This window comes from Oncorhynchus keta, chromosome 25, assembly GCF_023373465.1.
Source record: "Oncorhynchus keta strain PuntledgeMale-10-30-2019 chromosome 25, Oket_V2, whole genome shotgun sequence".
Taxonomy (NCBI): domain Eukaryota; kingdom Metazoa; phylum Chordata; class Actinopteri; order Salmoniformes; family Salmonidae; genus Oncorhynchus; species Oncorhynchus keta.
Window position 1 is genome coordinate 9983836 of NC_068445.1, and position 15088 is coordinate 9998923.

The window sequence follows — 15088 nt, forward strand, 5'->3', positions numbered from 1 at the left end:
ATCAGCTGTCTGTGACCAGGTGAAAAAACTTTTCCAAGCCAAACCTTCGTATTATAACTGCTAACTGCTACACACAGCATACATCGTTGTCACCATATTAGCTAACGTCATAGCTAGTAAACATAGCTACTAGAATTAACTTATTACAATCATAGTGTACAGTAAGCAAGCTGTTTAGCAGTTACACCAGCGGACCCCGGTGACAATAAATTAATAAAACCAAAAGCTTACCTTGACTTGAAAGAGTTTCAGTGTTGAATAGCCATAGCCAGCTAGCTAACATAGCATCCCTTACTGTTTGAGCCAAGTATTTGAGTAACTGCATTCGCTAGCTAAGTGAAATATTTTTTTTTAAATACATCAAAATATAGCTATCTCTCTCTCTCTCATTTAATTCTCCTTCCTTTTTTTTTTAGAAATTAATTTATTCAAAATGCTTCAAAGATTGTCTTTCTCTCTTTTTGAGTCAACGACTGACCACATTTTATGCAATGCAGCGCTAGCTAGCTGGATACATTTTCTGATCCTTTGATTGGGTGGACAAAATGTAAATTCATGCTGCAAGAGCTCTGATAGGTTGGAGGACAGCAACTAGCTGCTACACCATGGTGCTACCTTACAGAGTGCTGTTGAGGCTACTGTAGACCTTAATTGCAAAACAGTGCATTTTAATCAATTATTTGTATCAGACCTCAGGATAAGACCCAGATACAGACAGTTCGAAGTAACAAAAGTGTATTACAAAAACAGGGGGCAGGCAAACGACAGGTCAAGGGCAGGCAGAGGTCAGTAATCCAGAGCAGAGTTCGAAAGGTACAGAACAGCAGGCAGGCTCAGGGTAAGTAGAGGTCAGTAAATCCAGGGCAGTGTCATAAGATACAGAATGGCAGGCAGGCTCAGGGCAGGCAGAATGGTCAAAACCGGGAAAACTAGAAAACAGGGACTAGAGCGAAAACAGGAGTATGGGAAAAACACTGGTATGCTTGACAAGACAAGACAAAACACAGGTATAAATACACAGGGGTAAATGCGGCAGATGAGCGATAACGGGAGGGGGGTGGAGACAAGTATAAAGACAGGTGAAACAGATCAGTGTGTGACCATTTGGTGACGTGAATATATTTAGTATAGATTTATCTAAAAAAAACTTTTTTAATGTTTCAATATTTTTATGAAATTCACTGAGGAGGATGGTCCTCCCCTTCCTCCTTTGAGGATCCTCCACTGGCACTGACTATAGTGTTTTTATTTTATTTAACCTCTTGGGGTGAGAAAACGTGTGCTCTTTATGACAGAATGTTAAAATGAGGTGAAATCAAACTTTTTTTTGACCAAGTTAAACTTCTCAAAAGGCACCAAATTGTTGGAACGACCTGCCTATCTTTACTAAATATACCGTACAATTCCCTTTATAATGATACAGAAGAGACCAACGGGTAGGCAGAATCAACCCATGCTTTTATTTAATCTGTTGCATATAAAAAAACATTTTTTCTTCACTTTTTAAAATATTTTTTTTACAGAAAGTTTATGATCTACAGTACTATTCAATAGACTGCAATTTACAAGGAATCCATTAAAATAACTTTATATTGTCTCGTGAAACTTCAAGACAAGTTGGCATTCTAAAGACATAACCCAAAAATAATTGTCCTGAAGACCTTTTTGAAGTTACGTACAGTTTGTGTATTCCTTTCATACCATAAAAATATAACACAGAATGACAAAAGAAACCACTGATTCCATTGGTCCATGGCTGTTAATAATCTACAGTATGTGTGTCAAAATAAGAGTCCCCATCGAAGGATGTGTTTTTAGGATGACCCCCCCCCCCTACTATATAAATACTAGCCTTCTCCTCTCCAGGCAGAAAGATGCTAGTGGTTTTAGATATTGCATGTTGTATGGTTAGATGTGCTTGCCAAGCATGGATGAGCAACACATCGTGAGTGTTTCAGCCTAAATAAATGCAGCAGTGACTGAACACGTGGATGCGTCTCTAAATCTTGGTGCTTAATAACCCCATAGGACCAACCAACCCCAGGTATCCAGCTTGGCCAAGCCACCACTCATCTAGTGGATCTTAGGCCTGAGTTGACCAGGAACTCCACAGCCATGACCTCCGTTTTCAACCTTGACAACCTAATGTATAGCACGTACTGCCTTTTTTTCCATGTTCACATAATATTTCTGATTTGGCTGTAATAGTAAAAAGGCAACATTATTTAATGAGTTCCTTTCACAACTGGAGGCCATTGTCTGGGTGAGGTCAGCTCAAACCCCAAGACTCTCTAATGCAGCAAACGAGGAGAATTAAAAAGAAACGAGAGACATAAAAATGGCATGTTGAATTTAAGGCACAGCCTATGGGCCAAGGAACAGCTTCCTCGAGAAAACAATTTGGCTTTCCCCTCTCCTCCTCCACTCTAAGCAAGCTTCCCAGAAAACCGATATCAATGGATCATTTTTGTGTAATAAACATTCTCTCAACAAGAGGGACATGATACAGCCACACCATCACCATAAGGGATGATGAGTCAATCAACTTACAACAAACAGCATCATGAGGAGAATAATAATAATAATAGTAATGGTAGTATTTACAGCACAATAAATATATGTTTGTAAACAGAGATACAACCAGAAAAACTGTATTATGGGAAGGTCATCCGGTGAGAATGGGGGAAAAAAACTTGGCACAAGGAAATAAGAATGAAATAAAACATTAGAAACGACACATTTCTTTTAAAATAAGCACTCTTTAAAAAGTCATGTTCATTACTGCAAGTCATATTTTACATTTTAACATTTTGTTTTTTATACTGTATGTACATAGTTAGAAAAACAGCATATTTGGGTATAGTAACTGGCAAGCCTGTACTGCGTTCTATGCTGCAGTGAAAGCTTTACTGTCCCACCCTAATACGGCAAGAAAGACACAACAAATAGAAAAACATAGCAATAAATAATAACATCAATTGTAACAACAACAACAATAGAAAATGCGGAAAAGAAAGAGTCTCTTGGATTAAGTGTATAGGGCATCGTTCAAGCCTAAATGTGCACGTGAGTTTTGGCGAGTTGAAATCAAATAGTAAAAGTAGAGAGATATGAAAACATCAGTGCATTAACTACAGCCGACTATACTTCTTATGAGACCACTACTACACCATGGAGCTGATTGTCTTGTGTTCTTGGTCAAAACAAACAAATCAAAAAGGATAGTGTCATGACAACGACAGGCATTTTCTTAACGTGTGAAAACATCAACCATGTGGTGCGTTGGTAAATATTACTGCCCTGCAGTAATGGCTGCGGTCAATTCCATTCCAAGTAAATTCAGGATAGTAATATTAGTTCCCCATTCAAGAGATGAAAAGAGACATTTATTTTAAATGAGGATCTTTCAATTATTGAATTGGAATTGGATTTGTTTCTTATAAGCCATGACAAATTGTAATAATGACTGTCACTTTTCATATTTCAGACATATCACGAAGCTGTTACTTTATCTGAGGGATTTCAACGCTAAATATATTCTTACCACTATTTTTGAACAAATTGCTTCCCGAATGAGAAACAGAATCGACCACATCCCTACACCACAATCAGAAAACGAAGACAAGATTGACAGAAAATGGGAAATAAGGTTACTGTGTGCTTAGCACAAAAAGTGTCGCAACACACTCAATATATTAAAAAAGCTAACAACCCCCTCAGACTTCCACAACCCTTTAACCAAAGGTGCTTCGTATATCCAATACAAGCATTGCATTCTCGGATGACATTTGCTCACATTTACTGCAGGCCACAACAAGTAGAACTTAAAGGCGTCCTTCTGGTCAGTCAGACAAAATTATGTCATTGAACGTAAAGTAAAGTAGGCCTATATGTCAACATGTGTCATTTTTTTTCAGCGAAAACATTCTTGGAAATAATTGTTGCATGGTTATTACAACCAAACATGGGGACAGTTGTATGGGAGTTATAGTGTAAATTACTTTTGATAAACATGCAATCGACCAAATCAAGCCCGAGCACCTGCCCCCTAGGCACTCCTGTAGATGAGAGGATTTTGAAACTCTTAATATATATCCAATCCTCTCAGATCAAGTGCGTAGACAGAGGGTAGGAGCTAGGGGTTGATTTGGAATTGGGCGATATATTAGACTGGACTCATAATTTAGACGTTTGCTATTTGACATAAAATGATAAGTTCAGTTATGCTACAAATGGAATAATGGTCTGGAAGTGTAAGACAGAAACGAAATGTGGTTCTCGGGAAGGATAGGTGGGCGTAAACCGCAACCATCTAGTCATGTGTAGCATTTTAGCTAACACTTCCCCAACCCTTTACATAATCTTAACCTAATTCTTACCTTGTATTGTCATTTATTTTTTACCTTTACTTAACGAGGCAAGCCAGTTAAGAACAAATTCATATTTACAATGAAGGCCTACTCCGGGAAAACCCAGACGACGCTGGGCCAAATGTGCGCCGCCCTATGGAACTCCCAATAATGGCCGGATGTGACACAGCCTGGACCTTCTAACGTTTTACATACATTCTTGTCGCAGTGCTTGACTTAGACTGAAATAGGTTCTGGTACTCATTTTGGGTGGCGGTATGGTTTATATTTCAGTGCAGGAGCTCCACAATACATTTGAGCTAATATTCTATCAAATGAACAGAAGCTCACGCAGTAGAAGCTTTTTGTGTACCGGTACTCTGCTCTGGTGAGCTCCTGCTCAAGTTAACCACTGCTTTGTTGTCAATTCTCCTAACCAGCAAAGTAAATTCTCCTGCAACACAACAAGCAGCCTGGTCTCAGACAAAGACATATACATCCTCCAAGACATACAATAACTTACTTAATACAATTTGTATGATATTGTTCGACCAGGTGATACTACACATCCTCCAATGTGTATAATATTGTACAATCACTATTCCATTTGTAATGTAACATATGATACTAAATGGAAGGGGTAAATGTCAGTCCCAGATGCTACGAATTGCCCTGAGGCTAGGTTGGATATATTTAAAGGAGTGCAAATATTCCCCAATAGTAACCCAAATACAATAACTAGAAAATGACCCTTTTACACACAGAAAAGCAGTGGCAGACTAGGTATTCTCATCAACAGATTTCACTTGACTTTCAAGTAACTTCTCTTTTTCTTTTGTTAACAAAAGTAAAACCTAGGATAGCAAAAGTAAAACCTAAAAAAGATACGTACATTATGATACAAAAACTCTAGAGGTCAAACCTAGCATTAGTAAGATCTTAGCCTTTTTTTCAGTCAGGTTTTCAAGGAAGACTTCAACTTCAGAAAAGTGTCTTGATAAATTCCCACAATGCATTTCTCTCCATGTGCTGCAGCTCCTCTCTGCATGGTGACGTGTCCTGTTGGGCTTTCATTCATCCAGACCACACAGCAACTTAGCACATTGTTTCACTGGCTTTGCTGAGAAGTACAAAGAACTAAGAAAAAAATATACTATAGCAACTTCTGCAGAACGGCACTTAATAACACACAGAAACACTGCCATCAGTCAGGCAAGGCTGAAAGGAGGAGATATACTGTATATAAACAGCATTAAACACACTCTAAACGGCTGATCAAAATCCTTAATGTAACTTCAACACAGTAGGACAGGGTTTAACGTTAAATAACACACAGACAACTCCAGTACAAATGTGAATGGAAAAGGTTTTTCCTGAGTGCAAAAAACTTGTAGAAGTACCAGTGAGCGTGTCTAAGAAGCTGACCAATAGGATGAGGAGAGAGGAGGGACCAAGGGGTGAGAGAGCAGCGTGCGCTTTGGAACCATAAACATATATATATATATATATATAAAAAACAGACAGACAATCCACAAAACCCCAAAATACTCTATAAATAATAATCTCTGGTTACTAAGAAGAACAGTTTAGTTGCCGTCCATACACTGCTATGTATCGGCTGCTTTCTCCTCTCCCTTCTTCTGATCATCCTCCCCCTCCTCTTCCTCTTCGACTACAGATGGTTGCGATGAAGAGGATTCTCCTTCCACTTCCACCTCCTCATCCTCCCCCACCTGTTCGTCCAGTGGTATCTCTGTCGACTCAGAGTCCTGCGTACAGAGTGTTTTCGAGTCACTACAACTATTCTCTTCTTCATCCTCCTCCTCGGGTTGGCTGCCACTGTCCTTCTCCGTGTCCGACTCCCCATCCTCCTCCAGGGTGAGTTCAAACTGGAACTTGTCCCCTCCAAGGGGGCGGCTGATATCCTCAGGCTCGTCCAGGGTAGGTGAGGGGCTCTGGGGTATGGTGCTCTGGTACCACTCCCTGTTGTCCTCCAGAGTGTCGAGGATGTCCTGGGCGTCAGGGTGCACCAGGTCTGCCCACGTCTCCCATAGAGGGTGGACAATGTAGTCTATGAAGCCTACCTGGAGAGAGGAGAGGGAGGCTTAGGTTTAGTTAAAAACAACAGTAAGGATATGTGCGAGTGTTTGTGAATGTGTCTGGTGTGTTTGGGTACCTGGCTTTTCTCAACCGAGGCGTTGTGTTTGTCACACATAGGGCTGATCTCCATGCCTCTCTCCCTCTCTCTGTCCCCCTGGGTGAAGAACTCTTCCATGATGCGATCGGTCCACTGGCGGTACAGCTGCAAGGGCTTAGTGGGGTTACTCAGGTCCGCACAGTGCACCATGTTCTGCAGTACCTGTATCCTGTCAGAGTAGTTGTCCAGGAGTAGAACTCCAGAGCTGGTCACCTTCTTGGTCTCCACCATGGTCTTTAGGTCAGCCAGCAAGTTCATGTGTTTGGACATGTCAGTCGCTAGGACCTGGGGACCACCAGAGATGCAACACAGGCTGTCACAATACTGGCAGGGACAAAGCAATAGAACAGAACTTTCATATGAAGTTAACAGAAACAATCAAGTACAACCATGGACATTTTCTATGCTGATGTGGAGACTATTTCACAGACGTTCGTATTGGTTACTGATGATTATCCAGTCACTCACAATGTCGATGACCATCTTGCGCAGTGATTGTCGTTGTTTTTTGGTCAGGTTCTGGAAGATGTCACAGTTCTCTTCCTGAAGCAGCTTGAAGCCCACAGCCAGGTGGTGGTTCTCCAGGACTGACGAGTCATTGTACATGAGGGCCAGCTCTGAGTCTGGGGGACAAACACACATACACTGACTCAGATGCTTGACATAAATAACGTGATATTATATCCACAAAACAGAGAGGCGTTGTTGAGGTCCTTTGCCTCACCAGTCAATAAATAAAACAAAAATATATACTTTAAAACACATGCTCTGGAACTTTGGAGACTACTAAGTATTTTTTAAACCTACCGCTTTGGGCTTGATGTGTGAATGTGTAATTAATTTAAGCAAAAAGGCCATGGCTAAGTGCTGTTCTTATGTACGACAATATATCACGGCCGTTAGCTGTGATATATTGGCCATATACCACAAACCCCTGCCTTATTGCTATTATGAACCGGTTACCAATGTAATTAGAGCAAGTAGTTTTGCGTCATACCCGTGGTATATTGTCTCATATACCACATCTTTCAGCCAACGAGCATTCAGAATGACCCAATTTATAAACATGCTTAATCTATGAGCACAATTACAGGCTTACATCAATTAGCCATGAAATCCCTAGTTTGAAAGTGACTGTTTATCTGGAAGCTGTGCTGAGCCATTTTCCCTACATTTCCCCTACGTGGGCTAGCCCCCTAGTAATTTGAGTTCTAGCCAATGAGCTTCAGCCCCTCGCCATCTGAGTGACAGCTAGCAAGATGCACACACAGCAGAGCGAGAGAGAGATAGAAAGCAATGATGTGGTGCACATATGTGACGTAGTACACAATTGGTTTCGGAACTACCAGCTAAAAAGCATACAAAAGTGCCAGAGAATCTCTTTAACACATCTGCAGAGGTCGATCATTTGTAGAATAAGGACACTATTTCCACTTGTAATGAAGCTAGTGTTTACACTATACTATTTGGTACTGCATTCTACAGTATGTGATGCAATTCCTGTTGTACTTAGAGCTTCCAAGAACAAGCATTTGTCCCAGAGCTGGGAGGGGGAAGGTATCTGGTGTGTGTGCACATGGGTGGTTGAATCTCGTGAGTGTTGATCCCAGATGCGCAGGAGAGACAGAGGGCATCCATCATTGATCTCTGCAGTTCATTCAAGTGTGTGCATGTGTGTAGGGGTGGGCACGTGTGTGTGTCTACATTTTCGTGCATGCTCTGATGAGTGGCTTTTATGTGTATGTGTGTGTGTGTGCATGCGTGTGCACCAGCCAGCCATTGGCGTAGCTATTAAGTCAGGCCTGTACTCAGACTCACTAGTGTTGATGAGGAACTGGTTGGAGACTCCAGGGTGGTCAACGTCATGAATAGCACTGGCGAATATGGCAGCTAGGATCTCCAGGTCGGTGAACACAGCCTGGGAACAGCAGAGAGGACAGTACAGGGTCACACCAGCCATTCAAACATGATAAGATGGTGAGTAACACACCAAATAACAGCAATCCAAAATCTGTCAGTTACAATCTGACAAATAAAAACTGAAGTATGTAACTGATGAATCGATTGACTGATTGATTGAGGGGTCCAACCTCTAGAGCGGGGGTGGATAGCAGCACGTGAGTGGACTGGGTGACATCAGCAGCATGGATGTTGTTGTGGTAGGCCACGTCGCCATGGTAATGGTCTTCTAAGGTCATCAGGTATGTTATAAAGGTGTCAAGTGGAATTTTGAACGTTTTTAACAAGTCTCTCTCCTATAAGAAAAAGCAAAACATTATTGTGTATTCATGTAAGTACAATCAACAAAAATAGAGCAGATCAAATGTGATGATTACCTGGAATATAGTGTGCATCATGACGGTCAGGGGCCTGTTCCCAGAGAACTCAGTGACTTTGAAAACATTAAGGCCCCATTTATTTACATCCTCCAGCTCCTGCAAAGGGAAACCAACCCTTCACACACCAATATACAGTAGTAAACATCTGTTTAAGAGAATCGCTCTGTCTGTCTTCCCCTCTTTCTCTACCCCTCCCATCAATCTCTTTCTGTCCCTCAATTTTCTGACCTTTACCCTCTCTCTTCATGTCTCCTCCCAATCCCTCTCCTCCCCCTTTCTCCCACTGCTGCCCACCTTAGCCAGTTCGTCTTCTGTCTCTGTCTTGACTCCGAAGCGGGGTATGTTTGAGTTGGTGAGGCTGGAGCTGTGCTGCAGTTTCTTCACCCCACTGATCTGACACATGGGCCTGTTCTTCTTGTCTTCCTTCTCCTTCTGCGTCTGCGGAGTTGGCATCTCCACCTCGTGCTGCTTGTCTGTGTCAAACACAATAAAGAAGGGACTATGTGTTAAAAACATAGAACAAGAGACCGTGAGTGGGATGTCCAAACTGTCTGTATTAACAACACAAAATACGGCCTATGAGACCTGGTCAAAAGTACTGGGTTATATAGGAGATAGGGTGCCATTTGGGACACAGATCCTGCCTCTACAGGGCCCCAGATGAGCAGGGAGGAGCCCAGGGGTCACTGTGGTCACTCACCCAGGAAGGTACTGGAGATGAACTCCGACACCTGGTTCCCAGAGCGGCTCATCTCAGACAGGTGGCTGAGCTCCCTGTTCAACATTCTCTTGAACTGGAACACAACACACAGACAGACAAAAACGCAGAGAGAAGGGGTTAGAGTTTGTAGTAAAACAGGGAAAATTGAGTTATATTCTGCACTGGATGTGTCACTCGTGATTTTGTATGACTTGGGACAAAGATGGTGGAATCCTGGAGCACATATTGGAGCATTCACTCTGACCATATCTGCCATTGAGGGCCAAAGTCATTTATAAAGGCCGAAAAGTATTTTAGAAGGGAAATGGCAGACACTATGAGACTCCACACTTTAATCAATACTACTACAGCGTGCTATGACACACGCACACACACACAGTTGAGAGGCTAGAAGCGGTACAGAGCAGGTGAGATACCCGCTGCTCCCCCCCACTAGCCACAGTTCTGATGTCATCGGTAACCCAATTCTTTGTCAACCACTATCATTCTCCCTCTGTCTCTCCGTCGCTCGCTCCCTCTCTCCTGATTGGAGTGGCAGACCCAAATGTAGATGTGGTCTTTGATTTGGAGGACAATAAGAGGAAGGTGGAGGAGAACTCGTAAAACAACAGTGATTTGTGAAACCAGGCTGAAGGCTGTGGTGCTGACACTATCTGAATACACACACATTTACATTTCATTCTCAACCTGGCAATTGTGGCGCCCCGCGTTAGGGAGCCAGCATGCATAATGTATGTGAATGGTCAATATAGATCAATATCAGAGGCCATTATAAACCCATAGTACTTACTGTGCAGTTGGACTTTGACATAAGACTCTTTGTTAAAGTGACTGCCATTGATATACAGCCCTATAAATATTTACCAACGCACTCGATCACCTTTCACATACAACATATCTCTATCCCTGCATTTTCATACAAAAAAAAAAACCTGGCCCTTGTATACTATAATCTATAAGTCCTGTGAACATGCAGCCAGTAGTAAGAGCATCAAAACAATTGGCGGCTATCTATATCAGAGCCACAGACTGCACACCCACGTCCAACAACACGTTTGTCTCTCTCTTTGCAGCTCAAATAAACAAAGTCCACCGGTTTTGTCAGGGACAAGCCTTGCTTTTCCTTCATCTGGCAAGGACATCATTCTCACCTCATCGGAGGAATAACGACTTGCTTTATCAGAAAAATACATATTCATGGTATTTTGAAGAAAAAAAATCCACCTGACATCTTACCTTTAGAAATCCCCAGGCCACAGAGTGCAGGTAGTTGACCTCAGGCATTTTGAGAGAAAAAATCAATATGTGGTCCAAATATAAACAGAACAGGCAGACGAGAGCCAGCTACAGTGCAGAATGACAGAACCGCCAACAAAGAGGGAGAGGAACAAAAACAACACCTCCAGCAAAAGCAGCTCAACACAGCGAAAGTAGAGTCCCAGAATAAGAGGGACCTTGAGGTGTGTTGCAGATCCATTCACTGAACAGGGTCAGTCATATCTGCCTCTTCCTCTGCGTCGTTCCTCTGCATGGGGAAAGCCATAGTCCAGGGTTTTGACTGGAGCGCTGCGCTCTAGGGAAGCTGGGGACAGCGTTTGGCTGCCCGTGGTTCTGGTGAGAGCATCCTCCCGCACACACGGACAAACACACTCACAGTAAAACCCGTACACACACACCAAAGACACTACTGGGAGGTGTGAATAATAGATGACGTGAGAGGAGGATGCCTGGATGCTGCCAGTGGTCCTGGAGAGAGAAGCTCTCCTCTCAACGACTTCTAAATAAGGCTGCCTCTGCCCCTCACACACACTCCTATGTTAACCACACGGGCTGCTGCCCTCACCCACACACACACGCAGCCTATCAGGGAGAGGATCGAGAAAACAGTGTGCTTGATCACCAGAGCTGATTGGCTGGGCTAGAGCAGAGTGAGCTCATCTCTCTGTGTGATTGGTTGAGGTTGGAGGTATTTGAATTCTGCAGTGCAGCGGGATGGGGACATACTGTATGCGTGTACTGTGTGTGTGTGCATGTGTTTGATGGCACTACTGCGCGTTGTGTGTCATGAGTGTGAGTGTACTCTTGATGTGTGTCATCTAGCTGAGGTAATCTGTGGGACACTGTTGCTGGAAGCGGCGATGGTCTCATCCTGGTCATGCAATATTCACACTGGAGATAGTTCGGGTTAATTTCCTGGGAGTTGAGTCAGAGAAGACCACAGAAAATAATATGTGTAATACATTTATAAATCCCATTCAATTTGCACAAGGCGCGAGGGTCAGTCACTGGGCTGTCTGGAACATGTCTGAATGGGACAGTTTGTACAGCACAGAGAATACTGTGTGGCACTTCATTCAGGGTCATAAATGATGCTGTATTCTATTTGTTTGACTATGAGGCCTATCTTTAGTTTTTGTCTCCCCTTTTCTCCCCAATTTCATGGAATCCAATTGGTAGTTACAGTCTTGTCCCATCGCTGCAACTCCCGTACGGACTCGGGAGAGGCGAAGGTCGAGAGCTGTGTGTCCCCTGAAACACGACACAGCCAAGTCGCACTGCTTCTTGACACAATGCCTGCTTAACCTGAAAGCCAGCCGCACCAATGTGTCGGAGAAAACACCATACACCTGGCGATCGTGTCAGCATGCATGCGCTCGGCCCGCCACAGGAGTCGCTGGAGCGCGATAGTGGCACAGCTAGCACTGCAAAGCAGTTTCTTGCATTAAGAAAATAGTCCTGCAGCAACAGGACATGTGAATTATTATGTGGATTATAATTAATGGCTATTTTTGTAGGGGTTGATACGCTACTAGCGCAGGAAATTTCTCTGCGACAACAGAGTGATCAAATTAAGATAGACAATCTGAATATAGGGTATAGAGTGCCATTTGGGACATGTCTTTGGGCCTGACTTTTATGATGAGCAATAGCCTGGCTGTGTTTTCTCTGAACTGGGGTTGGGTACATGAACACTGTACTGTATGTGTGCTTCTGAAGCAGCTCGGATGCAGTATGGATGTGCGGTAGTCAGAACACACTGACAGGCATTAACAGAGGAAATGAGAACAGGCTATTTATCTGCTTAAAAAACATGCCACCTTAATTAATTGTAAACTATATTCGTGGGGCATACACTAAAAGACGACAACACTATGCGTTTCCTACCTAAAAAAGTTAAGTTAAGTTAAGCCTTGGACCAATCAAAATACCCTCTCAGTAGATAGCATACAGAGGCAATATAATTGCTTTGGCTTTTTTGGAACAGGTCATGTCTCAGATGACCTTCCACCTTGGGTCCCTGAAGGCATTGTGGGTAGCAGCGCTGGAGCAGCTGAGACTGCTGGTCTCCCGTTAAGAGAGATATAGCGCCTCCGCCTGTGTCCGGGAGACTAGGAACAGGCCGTCACAGGCCCACAAAACAGGCAAGCACACAGGCCGGCTAGCTAGGCAGTCTGCTATTGTTAACTCAGCAAATAGGTTTGAAACACCCACCTTTAGGTAGAAAATTTGTTTTGGGGAATTGTGGCACAAAACAGCAATTCCCTACTGAATATAGACCCAGTCGAAATGGATCTCATATCTAGAGCTATTTTTTGATCTCTAACATTTATTCTGGTGGCAGATTTCCCTTTCCTAGGTGAAGGAAAAGAAAGTGTGTGTGTATGTAAAAGCTAACAACATGTACATCACCTACACCGTGTACAACATAATGGTATATAATGGCACACATGGCCCTTATTAATACAACATGCCCCTTATTAACACAACATGCCCCTTATTAACTCAACATGCCCCTTATTAATACAACATGCCCCTTATTAATACAACATGCCCCTTATTAATACAACATGCCCCTTATTAATACAACATGCCCCTTATTAACACAACATGCCCCTTATTAACACAACATGCCCCTTATTAATACAACATGCCCCTTGCAAATACCAATACCCATTATGTCTTTCTTCAACTTCAGGATGGATCAGAGACAATAATGGCATGTGATACTGACATCATCAAATAGGTGGGGGGAAAATAATGCTCGAGGCCAGCTGGGTCCAGCGAATGAGATCACTCGTCACAATAACAGTGATGTCACCATTACATACAATACATGCAATTCCACCCTCTACATCTTTTGACCCTCCCCAGCCTGTGTTCTGCGTTTTACCTAAGCCTTGTATAGCTAATGCACATGTTACAACCTGCTATAATTGCATGTAGTGAATACAAACAGCACAAAATAACACAATGGTATGTGGATGATACTGATACTGTTCTGGATCACCAAAATGAAATACTTCATGTTGATGTTTTAGTCAAAAAATAGCCATGTCAGAGGTTGATAATAACCCAGGAGGAGTGACAGTTGTGTACATGGTGTGTTCTCGGAGAGTAACATAGCCCGTCTGTCTGTCGTGTGTGTGTGTTCACTGGAGTGAGACGGCAAGCCAACTAGGTGTGTTGCTATGGAAACCAGGGATAGCTGTGTGTGCTAGCCGCTCATATAAGACAGGGTGACATATAGCCTGTGTATAGCCTGTGTTTCTCACCCCTGTATAGGGCCAATGCATATCTGTCTGTCTGTGGCTGTACTACCATCTGCAAGTGTTACAGCTACAGGATCGGTGTCTGACTGTGTCCTTTTGTCTGTCCGACCTGCCTCTCCTTTATCTTGCGCCCATCTACCCTATTGTGACATCATGGGGTGTGACATCACCAGCCAGGGAGGCAGCCTCTCCAGCAGAGCCCAGAGCTGCTCAGCATGCAGGGCGTCAGGCCCATGCTGGAGAGAGCCGAGCCGAGCACTCTCCGTGCACATCTCCCTTCCCTGCATGATAACGCTAGATACAGCAACAGATACTGATACAATGGATCTCCCCATACCATGTGAAAGACAGTATGATTCATTATATCATTATCCATTTTAGTACAGATACTACTGTTGTAGAAGGAGGAGGAATAGGTCTGAGTGAGTGAGTGAGTGAGTGAGTGAGTGAGTGAGTGAGTGAGTGAGTGAGTGAGTGAGTGAGTGAGTGAGTGAGTGAGTGAGTGAGTGAGTGAGTGAGTGAGTGAGAGAGAGAGAGAGAGAGAGAGAGAGAGAGAGAGAGAGAGAGAGAGAGAGAGAGAGAGAGAGAGAGAGAATGGGGGTACTCGGGGTGCATATCAATAGTCTAAAGTCACTTCCCTCTCCTTGTATCCTTCCTCACAATCAATCCAGTTATGAATTCAAGATGGCAGTTTGGCTAGAACACATTTGAAAAGCTGTCAAGCTCCCAACTCAGGCAACTCTCTGGTGGCAGGCCCTCCTCCTCTCTAACCTCTAGGCTACCTGTCAATGGTCACTCCATACAGTAGTGTCATGTTCCCAGCTGAGAGGGACCGAATGCATTGCAGTGTAGTGTAGTGTAGTTCCAAAACACTTCAGTTATGCACAGGTATGCGTGAAAAGATGGATAGTCAATCCTTACATTACCTCAAC

At 43.2% G+C, this 15088-nt stretch overlaps 1 protein-coding gene across 5 annotated transcripts in view; it reads right to left on the reverse strand.

The window, feature by feature from the left end:
* Positions 1–1441: 1441 nt before the first annotated feature.
* Positions 1442–15088, reverse strand: part of LOC118358121 (cAMP-specific 3',5'-cyclic phosphodiesterase 4D-like) — a 274906-nt gene continuing 261259 nt past the window's right edge. For all 5 annotated transcript variants that reach the window (XM_052478598.1, XM_052478599.1, XM_052478600.1 and 2 more), the window contains exons 7-14: positions 9586–9679; positions 9180–9358; positions 8883–8981; positions 8637–8801; positions 8365–8464; positions 7015–7169; positions 6526–6831; positions 1442–6433 (exon numbers count right to left, since the gene is read on the reverse strand). In XM_052478598.1, the coding sequence (XP_052334558.1) occupies positions 5957–6433; positions 6526–6831; positions 7015–7169; positions 8365–8464; positions 8637–8801; positions 8883–8981; positions 9180–9358; positions 9586–9679 (1575 nt within the window). In that variant the 3' untranslated portion in view covers positions 1442–5956. The remainder of the gene's footprint in view (positions 6434–6525; positions 6832–7014; positions 7170–8364; positions 8465–8636; positions 8802–8882; positions 8982–9179; positions 9359–9585; positions 9680–15088) is intronic.